Raw genomic sequence first — 19,672 nt, forward strand, 5'->3', positions numbered from 1 at the left:
AAACCCCTTTGGGTTTTCCTTTATTCTAGCCACCAGTGCTTTCACATGCACTCTCTTAGCTTTCTTAATTTCCTTTTCAATTTCCCCTCTGCACTTTTTATCCTCCTCTAAGAACTCTGCTGAATTGAGCTCTCGGTATCTACCATAAGCTTCTCTTTTTTTTAATCCTAAACTTTATGTCCCTTGACATCTAAGGTTCTCCACACTTGGTCCCCCACTTTGTCTTTACGGGAACGTATTTGCCCTGTACTCTCACTATTTCCTCCTTGAATGCCTCCCACTGCTCTGACACAGTTTTATCTGCAAGTAGCTGCTCCCAATCCACTTGGGCTAAATGACATCTCATCTTAGTAAAATTAGCCTTTCCACAGTTTAGAACTTTTATTCCTGGCCCAATCTTATCCCTTTCCATAACTAACCTAAATCTAATGAACTGAGTTATGGTCACTATCTCCTTAAACGATACAATGGGAAACCTTCATCTGATCACTCTGACATCACACATTGACATGTCACACACAGACTGGAAGTGGCAATGTAAATTTGAAACCAATTGTGGACATCAAGAGCTGAATTCCTTCAGGCCCTTGGAAAGTGAGGGGGAAGCAAATTCTGGAAAAAGATGTCGGGTTGGCTTGCCAATGAGTTCCACCATCCAGCTGCATTTCCCAAAACTGACTGATGCTGGCAACTTGCGTATCAGCAGTAGGATGTCAATCAAGGTTGTTGAGCGATTAATTATTGGCAACTTTCACATCAAACAGCAATTTTGCTGGTGCCATGCAGGCTCCCTGCTGTGTCAGCACCCTGGCACCCAAGAGGCAGCTTCATAGCAGGAAGCTGGAGCTGCATGAATGCTGAAGCGGTTTTGAAGATTACTAGCAGAAAATGACAAGACAGCTGAATTCCCATTTCATGGCCTTGCCATTGAGTAAGGATTTCCTGGATACAGATGTCTCCGAGCATCTGTGGCAGCTACTCCCCTCCATTTCTTTCCTGCTGCTCTTGCTGCTTGGCCCTCAGTAGCATTCTTACTGGTGACAATGAGGGCTACCAGTTTCCATTTCAGTGGGCTGTATTTACCTCCTGCCTCTGGAATGCACCCACCACCCTAACTAAGCAAACAGAGGTGGCTTGCTAATTGGATGCTCCCTGTAAAATTAAGCCAAAATTCACTGTGGCATTGAAGGAAGTGAAAATGCGGAAATGGTCCTGTGTCCTAAATACTTTCTGAGCTGGGAAAATTCAGCCCCAAGGTTTCATTACAATTCATTAGATCCTTCTTTCTTCTTGCCACTTTTCTCCACCATTTCTTCTCATCAACTTTCTTGAGATCTTGTAGGTGTATAGTTCCACGGTCATGTGTTAACTTTTGCTACTTCAGCCATTAATTATGTGTAAACTTTCACCATGAGTGTCAGCAAACTATTCTATCATGAGGAATACAAGATCTTAGATGACTCCTGGCCTCAATTGATGCCAACACTTGCAGTGTCAGCAGGGTTTTCCAGATAGTGATCAGAAGATGGAGTCCTTCTCCAATCCTGAGCTGATAATATGAGCTAATTTATCACAGGCCAGAGATTCTACTCAAAACCCTCCTTATGACTCAACTACTGACTAAACTAATAAAAGAGTAAATACAACATAATTTTGGTACTGAAGCAAATATACATTCTATTTTTGCATACACAAAGGCATCCTCTAAGCTAAGACCCATTTTAAATCAGGTCTTTATCTAATCCTTCCAAAAAGGCATCTTTTGAAAATCTTGAGTCATGCCTAGATTTTTGTGCACAGGACACAAATTCAAGAACAATAGACAACACAAAACTTGGAACTATTGTGAACTGTGAGGAGGATAAAAGTACATATACAGGTCGATGGAATGAGTGGACAAGTGGCAGATGAAATTTAATGCAGAGAAGTGTGAAGTGATTCATTTTGTAGGAAGAATGTGGAGGGACAATACAAAATAAAAGGGTATAATTCTAAAGGGGATGCAGGAGCAGAGAGATCTGGGGGGATATGTGTGCACAAATTTTGAAGGCGGCAGGATAAGTTGATGGAGCTGTTTACAAAGCATATAGGATCCTGGGCTTTATAAATAGGGACAGAGAGTACAACAGCAAGGAAGTTGTGATAGATCTCTGTATAACACTGGTTCAGCCTTAAGTGGAGTATTCCTTCCAGCTCTGGGCACCACACTTTAAGAAAAACGTGAAGGCATTAGAGAGGGTGCAGAAAAGATTCATGAGAATGGTTCCAAGGATGATGAACTTCAGTTGCATGGATAGGTTGGAGCGCCTAGGGCTGTTCTCCTTGGAGAAGATAAGGTTGAGAGGACATTTGGCAGAGATATTCAAAATCATGAGGGGACTGGACAGTATCGATCAGGCTTGTCCAACCTTTTCTCGTTTGGGGTGGGGGGGTGCTGCGGTGGGCACATTTCAATTTTTCTCACACTCGGGGGCTGATGAGCAAATTTCAGAAAGAAAAGCATGAATTTCAAAATAAATGCTGGCGTATGATTAAAAACAACTTGCTGAGCAAAAAAAATTCCAAGTGATAATTTAAAAATGAGTAATAAATAAAGACGACTATTCGAGTGTGAAAGGGTGAGAGCGTGCATGCCCAGCTCACTCCGAGGCTCAAGGTGCTCACTCATTCACCCTCACCCACTTGGTCAGTGCCTATTGGTGTGTGGGGGTGAGGGTGAATGAAAACCTTGCGGCTGGGAGTGGGCCAGACACATACTGTTCTCCTCCCCATCAGCCCTCTCTCTCTCTCACTCACACACTCCTTCATGCTCTCTTTCACAAAGGTGTGCATTCACTCTCCCTCTCTCTCTCTCATGTGCACTCACCCTCCCTCTCTCTCTCTTTCATGCATGCTCACCCCTCTCCCCCTCTCACACACATGCGCTCATCCTCACACACGTGCGCTCACACTCTCGCTCTTTCACACGCATGCACACAGCCTCACCCACCCACCCTCAGGCGCTCACTCTCCCTCACACTCACAAAATCAGCTTGGGAGTAGGGGTAGGTGTGATGCGAGCTGCAGAGAGGCCTGAGGCTTAGCGGCGCTCAAACGCAGGTGCCTGCTGAGGGGAAGGCTGAGAGTCAGGTTACGTGGGAGGGTGGGGGGAGAACAGGTGGGATGTGGGGAATACCAGGGAAGAACTGGGGGAACACAGCCAGGCCAGAGCACCAGCAGCTGGAGGAAATTTCAGAAAGAAAAGCATGAATTTCAAAATAAATGCTGGCGTATGATTAAAAACAACTTGCTCAGCAAAAAAAAATTACAATTGATAATTTAAAAATGAGTAATAAATAAAGACGACCACAACCGGGCCAGAGCATCAACAGCCACGGGAAAGCATGGTGAACGTGTGCTCCAAAGTCTCTCTCTCTCTATCTTCAAATACTCGCAGTTGTTGGTGTACGCTGCTCCTCCAATCACAGTCTGTTTCACTCCCATGGTTGATGCGGATAGACTCAATTTGAGAGTTTAGCAGCAACAAACACAGGAGATAAACAGGCTGCGATTGGAGGAGCAGGACCCTAAAGAAATCTTCAAAACGCACTGAGCCAAATTACTGGCATTTTCAACAATCGTTCCGGGGGCCACATGGAAGGGCTTCGAGTTGGACAAGCCTGGTATTGATAGAAACAAACTGTCTCCATTGGTGGAAGGATCGAGAACCAGAAGACACAGCTTTATATAATTAGCAAGATTTAAGTAACAGCCTGGAAAAATTTCAGTTTTGCTTCCAATGTCCACCCCGCTATCACCCTCACATGGTCCATCTCTGACACTTCCTTCCCTTCCTTGACCTTTCTGATTCCATTTCTGGTGATAGACTGTCCACCAATATTCATTACAAGCCCACTGACTCCCACACCTACCTCCACTACAGCTCTTCACACCCTGCTTACTGTAAGGACTCCATCCCATTCTCTCAGTTCTTTTGCCTCCGTTGCATCTGTTCTGATTATGTCACTTTCCAAAACCGTGCTTCTGGTATGTCTCCCTTCTTCCTTAACCGAGATTTCTCCCCCTTTGGGGTTGACAAGGCCTTTAACCATGTCTGATCTATCTCCTGCGACTCTACCCTCACACCTTCCGCTCCCTCCCAGAACCATAACAGGGTCCCCCTTGTCCTCAATTTTCACCCTATCAGCCTCCTCATTCAAAGGATCATCCTCCACCAACTCCAGCATGTTGCCACCACCAAACGCATCTTCCCCTCACCCCCCTGTCAGCATTCCATAGGGACCGTTCCCTCAGAGACACCCTTGTCCATTCCTCCATCACCCCCAACACCTCATCCCCTTCCCAAAGCACCTTCCCATGCAATCGCAGAAAGTGCAACACCTGCCCCTTTAATTCATCCCTCCTCACCGTCCAAGTGCCCAAACACTCCTTTCAGGTGAAGCAGCGCATCACTTGCACCTCCTTCAATTTGGTCCACTGCATTCGCTGCTCCAAATGTGATCTCCTCTACATTGGGGATACCAAATGCAGGCTGGCTGACTGCTTTGCGGAACACCTCTGGTCTGTCCGCAAGCATGACCCAGACCTTCCAGTTGCTTGCCATTTCAACACACCATCCTGCTCTCATGCCCATATGTTCATCCTTGGCCTGCTGCAATGTTCCAATGAAGCCTAATGCAAGCTGGAGGACAGCACCTCATCTTCTGACTAGGCACTTTACAGCCTTCCAGGCTCACCTTTGAGTTCAACAACTTCAGACAATGAAGTCTCTTCTCTGTCCTCACCGCTTTTTTAATCCCCTTTTTTCTACATTCATTTTTATTTTTTATCCGCTTATTTTTATTTTTATTCATTTTATCCCCCTTTTTAATCATCCCTTCTATCCCATTTTTTATCCTATTTTTCCCCACTCCATCCCCAATAGGGCCATCTGTTACTTGTTCTTTCACACAATGCTATCCTTGTTCTGTAATTATCACATTCTGCTTTCTTACCTTTACGCCATTATCAGGACCTTTTTTAGCCCTTGCCACTACCATTAACACTCCCTTTGTCCTTTAGTTCATGACATCTTTGTCAATCTCTCCTTTGTCCCCACCTATCGCTGGCCTTCTAACCAGATCCACCTGCCCCATGCCCCTTAAACAGTATAAATTTCATCACATTGCCACTTTTCTTCAGCTCTGAAGAAGGGTCATACAGGCTTAAAATGTTAACTCTGTTTCTCTCTTCACAGATGCTGCTAGACCTGCTGAGTTTTTCCAATACTTTCTGTTTTTACCACTCTCTTTGACTTTTGCATCATGAAATATTTTGTTAGTTAAACTTTTCTACCCTTCACACTATTACATATCTTCCCTTTTGTTCTTCCTGCCTGTCATGAAGCTATTAATGTATATAATATTTTGAAAAATATTTTTCTTTTAAAATAGAGGTTTAGTCTGTGGGCGTGTCTTAATTATACTAAAGTCAGCCAGTCTGGATGCTTTGATATGTATTAGTTTGAGATGTAACAGAGAAGTAGAGTGTATTTGCATTTTTTGAATAGAGCATTCAAGAAGTGGGGTGAAAACTTGATGCCTTTCTAACAGCTACCAAACAATATGTTTACATTACTATTAAAATTGGTACAATGAATGGGGTTTCATTGTTAAAAGGTAAAGTCCAAAGAGACTGGTGAGACAATGAGAATTTGAATTCAATCAGTGGAGGTAGGTATAACTTCAGTAGTTTTCAGGTGTGCAGGCAGAGGCAATGTAAAATCAAAAGGTAGCCTTAAGCCTCCAATCAGTTCCATAGGATCCAAAGTGCAAAGAACCTCATATTGAAATCGTAAGGTGAAAATGCTTTGTCTGGTGTTTGGTTAAGTCTATGGGTTGCCTTAATGGAGATTAGTTTGGAAATTTGTTAAAAGTTACGATAGTAGTAATTTGTAGCCATGTGTATGTTAACCTGTATAAATTAATAAAATGTTTCATTTAGTTTAATGTAAAGCCTCGAGAACTGGTGGTCTGATTCCTGAATTTAGAGTTGCATCTTAAACATAACACTTAAAATTATAGGTTATGACAGTTGTTTAAAGTTTCCCTCTGGGAATTTTAAATAATTCCACTTTACCAACTACATCCTCCTACCTCCTCCCACTTCTACTGTCTTAAAAACTCTTACATTTTTATTTTCCTCCTGTTCTGATCAAAGATCATTGACCTGAAACTGTTCCTCTCCAGATGCTGCCTGACCTACTGTGTACTTCCAACCTTTTTTGTTTTTATTTCAGATTTCCAGCATCTGCTGTACTTTGCTTTTGTAACAGTTCATCAGAGTTCTACTAACATTCTGTGAGCCACTGCCACCCAGGTTCCTCCATCCTTCTGACCTTCTGACTTGCAGCTAACTTGGCATTAAAGCTGGTAGATTTACACCAGCAAGTGCTGCACTGGGATAGCCTTTTAGGGCATGGAGTTCACTGGGGCACGGAAAGAGGGCATTGCCTTTTAAATGGTTCATGCTTTCTGTCCATTCTATGCCAGGAGTTAAATTCTCCCCTATATTCTTACATTTATTCATCACTAATATTTTTGTCCTATTTTGTCCCCTTGCTGGGGTATAGTTCAAAGGATACTGGCCATCATCTTGTATTCCTCCCAAGAGTTCATTTTTCACCTGTAAGTCTCAACAATAAGAACCATTAGGGTATTTGACTACAGGAGACACCAGGTGACATGAGGATAAATTGTTGTGAAAGGGGAAAAGCAGTCAGGTAGGGAGTTACAGTCAAAGAGGAAACGATGGTGAATGACGTAGCTTGTGAGGATAAACAATGAGAAATGTGGCATGCAGCTATGGGATAAAGGGGGGCACAGTGGTTGTGCGTGCTGCAGGAAGATTTAGAGCAAAATTCTTGTTTATTGTGGGATGAGGTATGGGTTACAATTTCAGTGGGATGAGGCTGAATGTTGCTCAGTTTAGGGGGAGTTTGAGGCCTCAACAACGGCTCAGTGTGAAATGGAGGGGAAGGGGGTTGTAGAGAGTTTGGGTTGTGTTATTGACTGTAAATTAATTAAGAACTTAGTGCACCAAGTTTTCATTTATCACATTAGAACCTTATTCACAATTTAAGGATTATTACACTCTTAAATTGATATCTTATTTAAGAACACAGGAATAGGAATAGGCCATTTGGCCACTTGAGTAGTTTCTACCATTTAATTAGATTTAGATTGGTCTGTAGCTCAACTCCAGTTACCCACCTTCGTTACCAAGAAACATTTGTTGGTCTCAGACTTGTGGGAAAAACTGAAGAAAGTGCCTTTTGGTGGCCAATGGTTATAATTCAATGAAATAGGGAGACCTAAATCCATTGGAATCAAATGGGTGTATTTCAACTCAAGTCTTGATTTCCTTTCTATAATCTCGAGGAGCAAGAAGGAAAAAAACAATAAAACTTGGAAATGACTGTTACTGGTCTGAACTGGAGTCCCATTTTAAGGTATTCAAGACTAGTTTGGACCAGTACCAATCATTTCCAAGTTTTACGGGTTTTTCCTTGAGTTCAGGGTGCAAATTAATAAGAGCTGTTCAGCTGTTGTCTGACAGAGTCTGTCAGTGAGTGTTTCTGTGAAACCAGCTGTGAACAGCATCTTTTGTGTGTTAGATAGCAACCTGTGGCCATCAGTCATTTTGAAATTCATTAGTAGCATTCAGCTGCATACTCAAGCTTGAAAATTTGCCAATCTGAAATCTTATATCACCTGGCCCTTGAAGATGAGAATTAAAACTAATTTTTTCCTGCCAACTGAAAGGAGTTTGAAAGAAGAACTTTGATTTAGAATACCTTAAAATGTGTGCATTTCAGATATCCCTACTTTGCATTGTTGTCCTGAACTCTTTGGCACAGTGTCCAATTTGCTGTTAATCATTCCAAGGTTTTTGCCTGCATTAGTATAGGAACAGTGTTTATCACGCTGTTGTTGTGAATGCAAGGTTGGAAAGATGAGTATGTTTTGGGGCTGTCTCTTTAATTCAATGTGAAATGGAGGAATGAAAAGAGTCACATGTTCTGCTATGATTTCTGCCCAACAACAAGCCAGTGTGGCATGGTTACCATGGGGACAGGGATGGTCCCAGGACTACTGAAATATATGTGCTGAATTTTACACCTAAAAGCAAAGAGTAACTGGGCTAACTATGGACAGACATTCCGTCTCTGAGATTTTTGTACAGAAAGGGAGAGAGAGGGAGACATCACAAAGAGGGGCAAAAAGCTGTAGTTAGTGTGGTCAGAGAGAAGGTAGCTGGCTGCTAGTTGTTCGCGAGTTACTAGGCAGGGTTCAGGAGGAAGTACAGATTCTGGCTGAAGAGGCCTGGAGTCTCCAGGAATTGAATATCAATCTTCTAGACACTGCTGTTTGCAACCTTGGAGAAAAGTCATCAGGGCATTAAAAAATATTTTTTTCAATTTTCTTTGAACACTTCTCTTTACCAGATATAAAAATATTGAAAATTGGGGGCGGGGAGGAGAAAGGCTGATTGGCTGACAGTCAAGCATCATCCATAGACGTATTAGCTGACAACTGGTGAGAGCTTGGGGGAAAGTCATGTGATGAAATCTCCATGCATTTAATCACAGTTGTCAACTTTATTGAAGGGATACATCTTGTGGCAATCTAAAATCTCTGGAAGGTTTGCCCTGGCAACCTGGGAGTGGAAATCGCTGGGGTGGGCCTTAACGCTGGTAGTCATTTGGGAAACTCTCCAAAAACTGAAGAAAGTGCCTTTTGGTGGCCAATGGTTATAACTCAATGAAATAGGGAGACCTAAATCCATTGGAAGCAGGAAGTGGCTGTGGACTATTTCCTAAAAGACTGTAATCCTGTGGAGAGCATGTTATAATGTATATGTGCACGGTGTGGGGTATTGATCGCATTAAAGCATTAAGGGTTAACTTTTCTATAGCTTAGAGTTATTAGCTCCTTTCTAGGTAATTTTTAGTCACTGCTGCTTTTAGTTGGTTCTTTACAGTAAAAGTCTTAAAACTCGAAATATTGTCATGCAATTCCTTTAAGTTGGTCAATGAGAATTTATATCATTCTACGGGGATCATAACACAGCGAAGAACAACTTCAAGACATCAGTCTTGTGTTTGTATTTTACTAGTTGATTTCTTGATTTCCTTGCCCTCTTCACATAATTTACTTGCTCCATGCCATTAACTATCATTTACTTCTAGGAGATCACCTCTTGAATTCCCCTTGAAAGTCACATTTCTTCATTCTTTCCTCATGGCTATATCTCTGACAGCAGGGTTCAGCCTCATAGCTCTTTCCTGCATAACCTTGAGCCTGCGAATGTCTCTCATATATCTCAATCACTCAGTTGTGTTCTGACTATACAGTTCAGCTTTACATAGAATTACATTCAGTATATAGCACAAAGACAGGCCATATGGCCTAACTAGTCAACGCTGCTCCTTATACTCCACATGAGTTTCCTCTCATTCCATCTACCTCATCCCAACCTGTTGCATATCTTCCTATTCCATTTTTTCCCATGTATTTGTCCAGTTTCCTTTCAGAAGAATCTAAACTATTTGCCTCAAACACTTCCTATGGTAGCGAGTTCCACATGGAAATCACTGATTGATGAAATTTCTCGTCATTTCCCTATGGAGTTATTAGAAACTCTCTTGTATTTATGGTCTTTTGTTTTGGATTCTCCCACAAGTGGAAGCACTTCTTCTACATCTACCTTGCCAACCAATTCATAATCAGGTCACCACCAAGTCTCCTCCTTTCTAAAGAAAAAAAGCCCAATATATTCCAATCATTCCTAATCTCTATAATCTTTCAGTTCTGGTATTATCCATGTTATATTGGCTTTATTGACTGATACTCTGCAGTTGCAGAAAATGTTGAGGGTAAGAATCCTAGGTCTCTTCCATCTTCATTCTTAGCTACATTAACATAATTCATGGAGTGCTAGTGTTGTCTGCTTTTCTATCATATGTGTAGTTTATGTACTGCCTTCTTTGATTCCATTGTCTTGGGACCATCTGCATATTTCACTAGTTTGCATTTGGTTTCTGAATCCAATTCATTCATGTAAATTAGAAGTGGTAGTGTTCCATAGATTGATCCCTGGATACCCAAATTAATACCTCCCACTACTCCAACACAACTCATCCAGCAAATGTCTGTTATTTTTTAAGCTTCAGTTAGTGGCTGATTTATTCAAATGATTTCTTTTAAAAACGCATGCTTTAAAAACTTGCCCAATAGTCTTTCATTCAGAACTTTATCAAATTGGTCTTTGGAGGTCTAAGTACAACATGTTATAGGGTTTGTCACAATCCATTGGGAATGTTGCTTCCTCAAGAAGTCAAGGAAGTTACTCAAGCAGGATCCCCATTCTGAATGTATGTTGATTATTGTTTACTAGGTCATTACGGTACAAATAATAAGACTATAAGACTTCAGTCTTTATGACAAGATTCTTGTATTGACTATTCAGCTTACCAGAAGTATGTGGTACTGTACCTGGCATTTCTTCAGCTCCCTCTTCAACTGAAATATAGTAATGTGATGAGATTCTTGCCCTCCATTTCCAAATCCGCTATCAGCACCAAACAGGTCAGGCAATTCATTTTGCAGTTCCTCTACCATGTTGAACCACTCCTTCATCTTTTGCCACTGGCCTTCTTTCAAACTGTTTGCATCTTTAAATTCCAAGAGGAAGTGGAAGGCTTCATCTATGCAGTGTTTATAGCGATAGCTTTCCATTTGTAGATGGGCGACCTGCTCCTCCAGAGAATGGATCCGTTTTTTGTCCTGACACAACAAATCTTGTGAAACCTGACTGGCTCGAGTCAGTAGGCTCGTCTGTTGATTCTGCAGTGCCTCCCGGAGTGTTTTGATTTGTAATTCCATTTCATCTATCCGATCCCAGTCTGGGTCATAATTTACAATAGGTTTGTTTCTTATGTCCCTGGCTCTGTTGGCATATTTCAGAGTGTTAAGCGATTCATCAAAATTAGATGACGAGGGGCTAATGCATGCAATCATTACGGTTTTAGCATTCCCTCCAAGAGAGTCCTTCAGCAAACGGGTTATCTTAGTATCCCTGTATGGAATGTGTATACTTTTTCTCTTTGGGTCTCCAAGCGCACTGATCACATTCCCAAGTGCCAGGAGACCACTGTTTATTTGAACCGATTCCTTAAATCGTTCACCTGTGTTCCCTGTTTTGGTAACTCTTTCTGAACCAGCTAGATCGACAAAGCAAAATTTGGAAGAAATCAGCTGAAATGACCTCTCTGATTCTTTTATAATGTGCTCCTCATCAGTATTTGATTGTTGTCCATTACTGGGTTGTTTTTGATTGAGGTACATTGTGAAAATGGCATGTGATCGGCTGGAGTGTTCGTTCATCTGTGTGGTACCTGTGTGACGGGCTGCATTGCCAGCCTCCAAGAGACTCAACATTTCATCTGGTGTCTCAATTTCACACTCTTTGGCCCCAGTAATCACTAGAACAAACAAGGGAAAGAGATTTTTGTTATGTTAACTAGTCTTTTGATAAAGAGTACAACACGATGAGAAAGATGGTACAGTTAGCCGCATGTTACTTTATACTTTTTAAATTCTTTCGTGGGATGTGGGCATTGAATTCCCTGTTCAGGGCAGCATTTATTGCCCATCCCTAATTGCCCTTGAGAAGGTGATGGTGAGTTGCCTTCCTGAACCACGACAGTCCATGAGAGTCCATACTGCAGCCACCCAGTGGACCACTGAGTAAATGCACTTGAAGGCAAAGCATTCATCAAGAAGCTCCCGAGTTTAATTCCTGGTCTGCACCAAATTAGAATATCATAGAATACACAGCACGAAAAGAGGCCTTTCGGTCCAATCATTTCATGCCAGCGTTTATGCTCCACTCAAGCTTCTGCCCATCTGTTGTCATCTAAATCTACCATCATAACCATCTATTTCCTTCTGCCTCGTATGCTTATCTAATTTTCCCTTAAATGTGTTTATACTATTTGCTTCAACCACAGTCTTACCACTCTTTAGATAAAAAAGTTTCTTCTGAATTTCCTGTTGGATTTCTTGGTGACTATTTTTTATTGCTGGCCTCTAGTTATGTTCTTCCCCACAAGAGGAAATAATCTCTCTGCACTGACTCTATCAAAACCTTTAATAATTTTAAAGACCCCTATTAAATCATCTTCCAGTTTTCTTTTTTCAAGAGAGAAGAGAGCCAGCCGATCAATTCTTTCCTAATGTGTATACCCATTTTTCTTATCACCCATGTAAATCTTCTCTGCACCCTCTCCAGCGCCTCCATTTTTTTATAATATGGTAACCAGAACTGCACACAGTACTCTTAGTGTGTTCTAACCAAGGCTCAATACATGTTTAGCATAATTTCCCTACTTTTCAATTCTAGCTCTCTAGAAAACCCAGTATTCGGTTTGCTTTTGATATAGCCTTGCTAACCTGTGGCCTTTAGTGGCTGGTGTATTTGTATACCCCTTTGTTCCTCTACCCTACCTAGACATGCATCTTCAAAGTAATAAATGACCTCTTCCTACCAAAATATACCACCTCACAGTTATCTGTGTTGAACTTTATTTGCCAATTATTGGCTTATTCTGCAAATGTGTCAATGTCCTCCTGTTATTAGCTGCACTCCTCCTCAGTACTGTTTATCCCCCACCCCACACTCCAATTTGGTGCCATTCGCAAATTTAGATGTTGTGATTTTGATTCCAAAGACCAAATGGTTAATGTAACTTGTGAACAGCAGTGGTCCCATTTCAACGAAGGCACCAGTGGAAGCACTAAAATTGGCTTCTGCATTTACAGTATGGAGAGCACTTTTGGTGGGGGAAGAGAGAAACAATTCAGTGATTATGATTTCTTTTTCATTATTTTTTGAATCCAATTTTCCTCAAAGCATGATAGCTGAAAGTTACAAGACCTTAGAATCAAGAACATAAATTGGATAATCAGGCATGGAGGTAAGTTTATCTGATTTGCTATGCTCCTGATTTTCAAAACATGGGCAGTAGGTCACAGAAATGTTGTGAATCAGGCATACTGACTCACCAATTGAGTGAGACTCCATGCTACAAGTAATTTTGATTTGTAGTTCCATTTCTTCTGCCAAATTACAGTCAAAATTAAAGACTAATGCACAAAATCTATGTCCAATGCTGGGCTTAAAGCTGCTGTTGCTTAGAAAATGGCAGCTGGCCACTAATGAATAGAAGTTTGGTCGTAATTCAAATCATATGAAAGTAAAAGGGCAAACTCAAAGACACACGTGCAGGATTGTGTTAGCCATAGACATCCACTAGCCCCAATTAGACCACAATGAATGTTGAAGTCTCAACTTGCAATGTTCAGGTGAATGGAAAAGGCAAAAATAATGAATTCGGGAATCAAATTACTATAGCTGTGACATATCTGCTAAGGACAACTGAAGCTAAGATGATTGTAACTGATCCAAACGTAATTTTTTTTTAAACAAGCAAACTTCTAATGAATCTTAAATGTAATTAAATCAATTTAGAAAACCTATTGTGCAAGCAGTGAGCTGAGGGAAAAATAATTCATAAATAAAATGGGAAGGAGAAAACAAGAAATACATTGATAAAACAACTTCACCGATTAGGTTTATTTTAACCAAATGGCAGGTTACCTGTGTTTCCTTTTTCATCTTCTCTGATATGAATGTCTTTGCTGGTACTCTGTAACTCCAAAAGATCCCTCAGTTCTTCTTTATACACTTCAATGTAGGACACTTTCACATGAAAGTCTATATTGTGATTTTCAGTGATGTTTTGGAAGATCTCATGAATGGCACGTGGAATAATGCCTTTCAACTCATCAGAAAATGAAGCTTTAGGTCATAAAACAAATCCTTATGAATCTTTTATATTTCTACTACAATTAAACTAATTAAGCAGTAAACCATGTGACCTAATTCAGTCCTGCTTTTTTGAACTATACATAATTACAGTGACTGCACCATAAGAGTTATGTGAATGAGGGCTAACATGTTGATGTAATATATACACAGAGCATGTGGACATTTATCTTGGGGTTACTGTTACAAAAATATACATTATAGGAAAGATTACATGATGCTTGAAGCTGGGCATCATGGGAAATTGTGTGCGCGCAGCTTGTGATTTGCCAGGCTGGAAAATCACAGGTTGTGTGCCTGACACTTCCTAAACTGTAATCCCTGCAAGTGCCAATTCATAGAATCTCCCTTTACAAAACTATCATTGGATTATAGATTCAACAATGAAAATCAGGCACCAAGATCCGATTCTTAAAAGAAACCTACTAACTTTTCTGCATTTACTTTTGTAGTTTGTATTATATTAGCTGACAATAGCTTTAAAGATTAATGAGGTTTTCAATCATTTCCTATTAACAGCAAATCAAATATCAGAACTCAAACCATGAGCCTCTCTACCCAATTTGGTTCCAGATTAGCTGGAGTGATGGATGCTATGTAGGGCTGATTAGAGCATGGTGATTGATAATGCCGGTGTGGGTTCAAAGCCTGAACCAGCTGAAGTGTTCTTGGAGCCTGCCTCTTCTAATTGCCCTGTTGTGATATCATGGCATCATTGAGCCATGATTAAGACCATTGGATAACAAGATGCTACATGAAGAAAGAGAAATGGATGCTATGGAGCGATTATTGGATCAGTCCCATGCATGTTTGTGAAACAAGATGAGGTTGTAAAATATATTGCTCCTGGTCTGCTTAATCCATCCGTATTGAAAGTGATAAGTGTTACAATTATGAGGCTTATAATATTATGATGTTTGGGACTGCGTCTTTAAGATAAAATGAAAGGGGTTATCTGAACTATTCTGAAGTCTACCTGACAGCAGGCCTGGGTGATTTGATTGTTATGGATTAAAGGGGGCCCAGATTGTCTAACTGAGAAGACGGTATATGTTGTTTACATTTGGAGACAATGGCAGCAGCTTGTGTGCTAACATGGATCAATTGGGAGTCTCCAAAGTTCCAGAAAAGCAGGTTAGGCCACAGTTAGAGTATTGCATGCAGTTCTAGAATCCGCATTATAGAAAGGAGGTGATCGCAATAGAGAGAGTGTAGAGCAGATTTACCCGGATACTGCCTGGGCTGGAGAGTTTTAGTTATGAGGAGAGATTGGATAGACTGGAGTTATTTTCTCTGGACCAGAGGAAATTGAGGGCGGACATGATTGAGGTGTATAAAATTATGAGGGGCATTGATAGGGTAGACAGGAAGGAGCTTTTCCCCTTGGTGGAGGGATCGATAACCAGGGGGCATAGATTTAAGGTAAGGAGCAGGAGGTTTAGGGGGGATGTGAGGAAGAATTTTTTCACCCAGAATCTGGAACTCACTGCCTGAAAGGGTGGTAGAGGCAGATACCCTCATAACATTTAAAAAGTATTTGGATGTGTACTTGCAATGCCATGGCATACAAGGCTATGGGCCTAGTGCTGGAAAATGGGATTAGAATAGTTAGGTACTTGTTTGACCGGCACAGACTCGATGGGTTGAAGGGCCTTTTTCTGTGCTGTAGACCTCTATGACTCTTTGACTATAAAAGTGTTGAGAATGAAAAATAAAAATAGCTGGAAAAACTCAGCAGGTCTGACAGCATCTGCGGAGAGGAACACAGTTAACGTTTCGAGTCCGTATGACTCTTCATCAGAACTGAGGAAAAATAGAAATGAGGTGAAATATAAGCTGGCTGAGGGGGTGGGACAGGTAAAGCTGGATAGAGGGCCAGTGATAGGTGGAGGCAAAGAGGAGATTGCCAAAGATATCATAGACAAAAGGACAAAGGGGTGTTGACGGTGGTGCTTTTAGCTAAGAAATGTGCTAATGGTGACATTAAGGGTAGAAAGCAGGACGAGGAAGTAACAGATAGCCTTGGTGGGGTAGTTGCTCGTCTTGCTTTCTACACTTAATGTCACCATTAGCACATTTCTTAGCTAATAACACCACCGTCAACACCCCTTTGTCCTTTTGTCTATGACATCTTTGGCAATCTCTTCTTTGCCTCCACCTATCACTGGCCCTCTATCCAGCTTTACCTGTCCCACCCTCCTCAACCAGCTTATATTTCACCTCATTTCTATTTTTCCTCAGTTCTGATGAAGAGTCATACGGACTCGAAACGTTAGCTGTGTTCCTCTCCGCAGATGCTGTCAGACCTGCTGAGTTTTTCCAGCTATTTTTCTTTTTCTTTCAGATTTCCAGCATCCGCAGTATTTTGCTCAAAGTGTTGAGAATGTCTGGTTGTAAAGAGTTGTGCTTTAAACTGTCCATTTACTTACAAGATAAAAGAGAGTTGGGTCTCAACGACAGCTAATCAGTATTTCTACCTGGGTACAAGGCCCATGTGATTCATGTTGCTGTGAAGATGGACTTTGTGAGGGCAAGGTTTTATCAGATATCCCTGAAAATTAACAGACAGGTTAGTCTTCCAGGGTCTGGGAAAGAGAGAGTAGCTGGAGGCCGAAAGTTTCTGTAGTTCACCACAAAGGAATACAGGTGGAAGCTGATGCTTGGAAAGACCAAATTCATCAGGGCTGGAAAATTTTCCTAGCTTTAGCTAGAGGGAGAAGTCTCCAAGAAAACTCACACCATGAAAGGCAGTTTTGGAGTAAAACATTTCCAGGCTGGAAAAGGAAAAGATAGGAAGTAAACCATCGGGAGCTAAGAATTATTTTGGGCTGGCTCTGGGAGAATTGAATATCTACTTAAAGGACAGTATAACCTGTAAAGTGGGATTTTCTGGTTGTGTTAAAAGTAATGGGAAAGTTTGGTTCTGTGATTAAAGTATATATTTCCTAAAAAACAAGTCTTCTAGTCTTGTGTTACTGTAAAAGTCTTATAACGTGAAATCTTGTCATGTTTTCCTTTCAGCCTTGAACTGGAAGTTCAAAGTTTTTTAAAGTTATTGGTACTTATGGGGATCATAACAAATTGGGGGCTCTTTGTGGGATTTCAAATCCGCAGGCTAAGACATAGGAACAAAGAAACATAGGAGCAGGAGTAGGTCACTTAGCCTTCTAAACCTGCTGCGCCACTCAATAAGTTCATGGGTGATGTGATTGTGGTCTCAACTCCTCTTTCTTGCCTGTACCCCCCGCAACCTCAGACTCCCTTGTCAATCAAAAATCTATCCAACTCAGCCTTGAATAAATTCAATGACCCAGCCTCCATTGCTTTCTGGGGAAGAGAGAAAAAATTCTCATCTGTCTTAAAAGGGGGACCTCTTTTTTTTTTTAAACTGTGGCCCCTAGTTTTAGTCTCCTCCACAAGGGGAGGCATACTCCCAGTATCCACCCTATCAAGTTCAATGAAGAGTGCAGGAGGGCATGCCAGGGGCAAGCTGCATCAGGCATACCTAAAATTAAGGTGTCGACGTGTTGAAGCTATAACAGATAACTAATTGTGTGCCAAACAGCCCACTCACTTAACCCATCTATATCCCTTTGTTGGCTCTTTACCTCCTTTCGACAACTTACATTCCTCTCTATCTTGCTTATACCAGCAAATTTAGCTACCATGCATTTGGTCCCTGCATCCAAGTCCTTGATATAGAATGTAAATAGTTGAGGTCCCAGCATGAACCCTGTGGCACCCCATTAGTTACAGCCTGCCATCCCAAAAATGAATCATTTACCCCTACCCTCTGCTTCCTGTTAGCTAACAAATTCTCTATCCATGCTAGTACGTTACCCCCTACACCACGAGTTCTTATTTTGTGTAGTAATCTTTGATGTGGCACCTTATCAAGTGCTTTTTGGAAATCCAAGTACACATCATCTACAGATTCCCCTTTAAATCTTACCTATATGTCCTCCGCCAATTGTGTATGTTTTGCCCGATCCAGTTTGTCCATAAGCAAAGACAGTAGCGTTATAACCTTCAATTGCTGATGTCACTAAAGGCTTTATGCAGGCAGAATATACATCTTCTTGGGATGATTTTTGTCCAAATACAAAATCAAATGTAAAAGCACGATCTTTCCCAATCACAACTTGCTGTGTGTTGGGAACAACCCGAACACAAACTTGATTGTTGTGGAGGATTTCTTTTGGAAGCAGAGGTCGAATCCGTACAGCGACTTTGACTGCAATCTCTTCCATATTAACGAGGTTAAGATGTTTCGTGTATGAAAATATTCTTTAATTTTTGTTCATCCATTTTTGGAGATCATCTTTTTCCCATGTTCTATCATCTGTACACTTGAAAGAAAAATAGTTAGAATTTCAACTTGATAGATGTGTGATAAAGCTGTTAATTCTTCAACAAAAGGAAAATGAAGACTGCATTTTCCTAACAGATATTCTTTAAGGAGTCAATATATATGGTGGATGGGATGGGAAATACAGTGAACTAGGTGTACATGAGCAGTATGGAATTAGGAGAGGAGAAGCAAATGGGAATAAAAACTGGTTAAGAAGGAGGAAACAAAGTTGGAATTAAAGATAGTTTCTTAAAGTAAATGGAACTGAGTACTGATGTCACACAGGGTTCTGTTCTGGGACCATATCTATCTACAGTGTATATCAATCATTAGAGAAGGGGGCTGTGGAATGCATCATCAGGCTCTGAGTGGCCATTAACAGGTCCAGGCAGCGGGCGATCGACGGGGGAGTCCCGCCCGATTGTTTGTCCCTCTTCCGTGGCTACGTTTGCTGCCGGATGTCCCTGGAGAAGGAGCACGCGGTGTCTGCTGACACTCTCGAGGCCTTCCGTGCTCGGTGGGCACCGCGGGGACTGGGGTGTTTTGTTGACCCCTTTAATCACATTTTGATTTAAAGTTTGTAAGTTTCCTTTAAACTTTGTTCTTGATTTTACAGCTGACCTGAATTAGGGGCTGTGCCTGATTTATCCCAATTTTGTTGATTTGGTTTTCATTTAAAAGATTATCAGGCTCTGAGATTGAAGGAAAGACCAGGGGCTTGTTTTTTAGCCCATACTAGAGTCAGGAGTGCAGGAAGACTCCATCCTGTTCCTGGGCCATTTTTACAGAGGCAGTATGGGAAAGGGGACAGGCCTACCCATTGGCACGCAATAGGAAGCCAATCAGGTTTGTTAAGGGTCATTCAAGGCCAAGTAAAAGGAAGCCGACGGGAATTTTCCAGTTAGACTCCAGGTTCTCCCAAGCAGTAGGCGCCGGTTTACCTGTCTGGAGGCTGAACCCCTCTGGCAGGCCATGAGGCCAGCTCTCTTGGCAGGATTAGAGGCCCTCCTTGCCTATCTTTTTTTTAATCATTCACAGAATGTGAGTTTTGCTGGCTGGGCCAATATTTATTTCCCATCCCTAGTTGCCCTTGAGAAGGTGGTGGTGAGCTGCCTTCTTGAACTGCTACAGTCCATGTCATGTAGGTGCACCCACAGTGCTGTTAGGAAGGAAGTTCCAGGATTTTAACCCAGCAACAGTGAAAGAATGGCAACATATTTCCAAGTCAGGATGGTGAGTGACTTGAAGGGAAACTTCCAGATGGTGGTGTTCCCATCTATCTGCTGCCATTGTCCTTCAAGTGGTAGTGGTAGTGGTCGTGGGTTTGGAAGGTGCTGTCGAAGGAGCCTGCTGGGCATCTTGTAGATGGTATACACTGCTGCTACTGTGCAT

The 19,672-nt window shown here is 41.5% G+C and overlaps 1 protein-coding gene across 3 annotated transcripts in view; it reads right to left on the bottom strand.

Moving 5' to 3' along the window:
• The window catches only part of LOC121277124 (kinesin-like protein KIF27), a 127,949-nt gene that overhangs the window by 103,781 nt on the left and 4,496 nt on the right, over positions 1-19,672 (bottom strand). For 2 of the 3 annotated variants that reach the window (XR_005942812.1, XM_041186160.1), the window contains exons 3-5: positions 17,882-18,278; positions 13,702-13,902; positions 10,536-11,524 (exon numbers count right to left, since the gene is read on the bottom strand). Coding sequence is in view for 2 of the 3 variants with exons in the window: in XM_041186160.1 (XP_041042094.1) it covers positions 10,536-11,524; positions 13,702-13,902; positions 17,882-18,179 (1,488 nt within the window). In the remaining variant the exon portion in view is untranslated. The remainder of the gene's footprint in view (positions 1-10,535; positions 11,525-13,701; positions 13,903-17,881; positions 18,279-19,672) is intronic. The other variant, XM_041186161.1, reaches the window with a different exon arrangement.

The sequence above is a fragment of the Carcharodon carcharias genome, chromosome 4, assembly GCF_017639515.1.
Source record: "Carcharodon carcharias isolate sCarCar2 chromosome 4, sCarCar2.pri, whole genome shotgun sequence".
NCBI lineage: Eukaryota > Metazoa > Chordata > Chondrichthyes > Lamniformes > Lamnidae > Carcharodon > Carcharodon carcharias.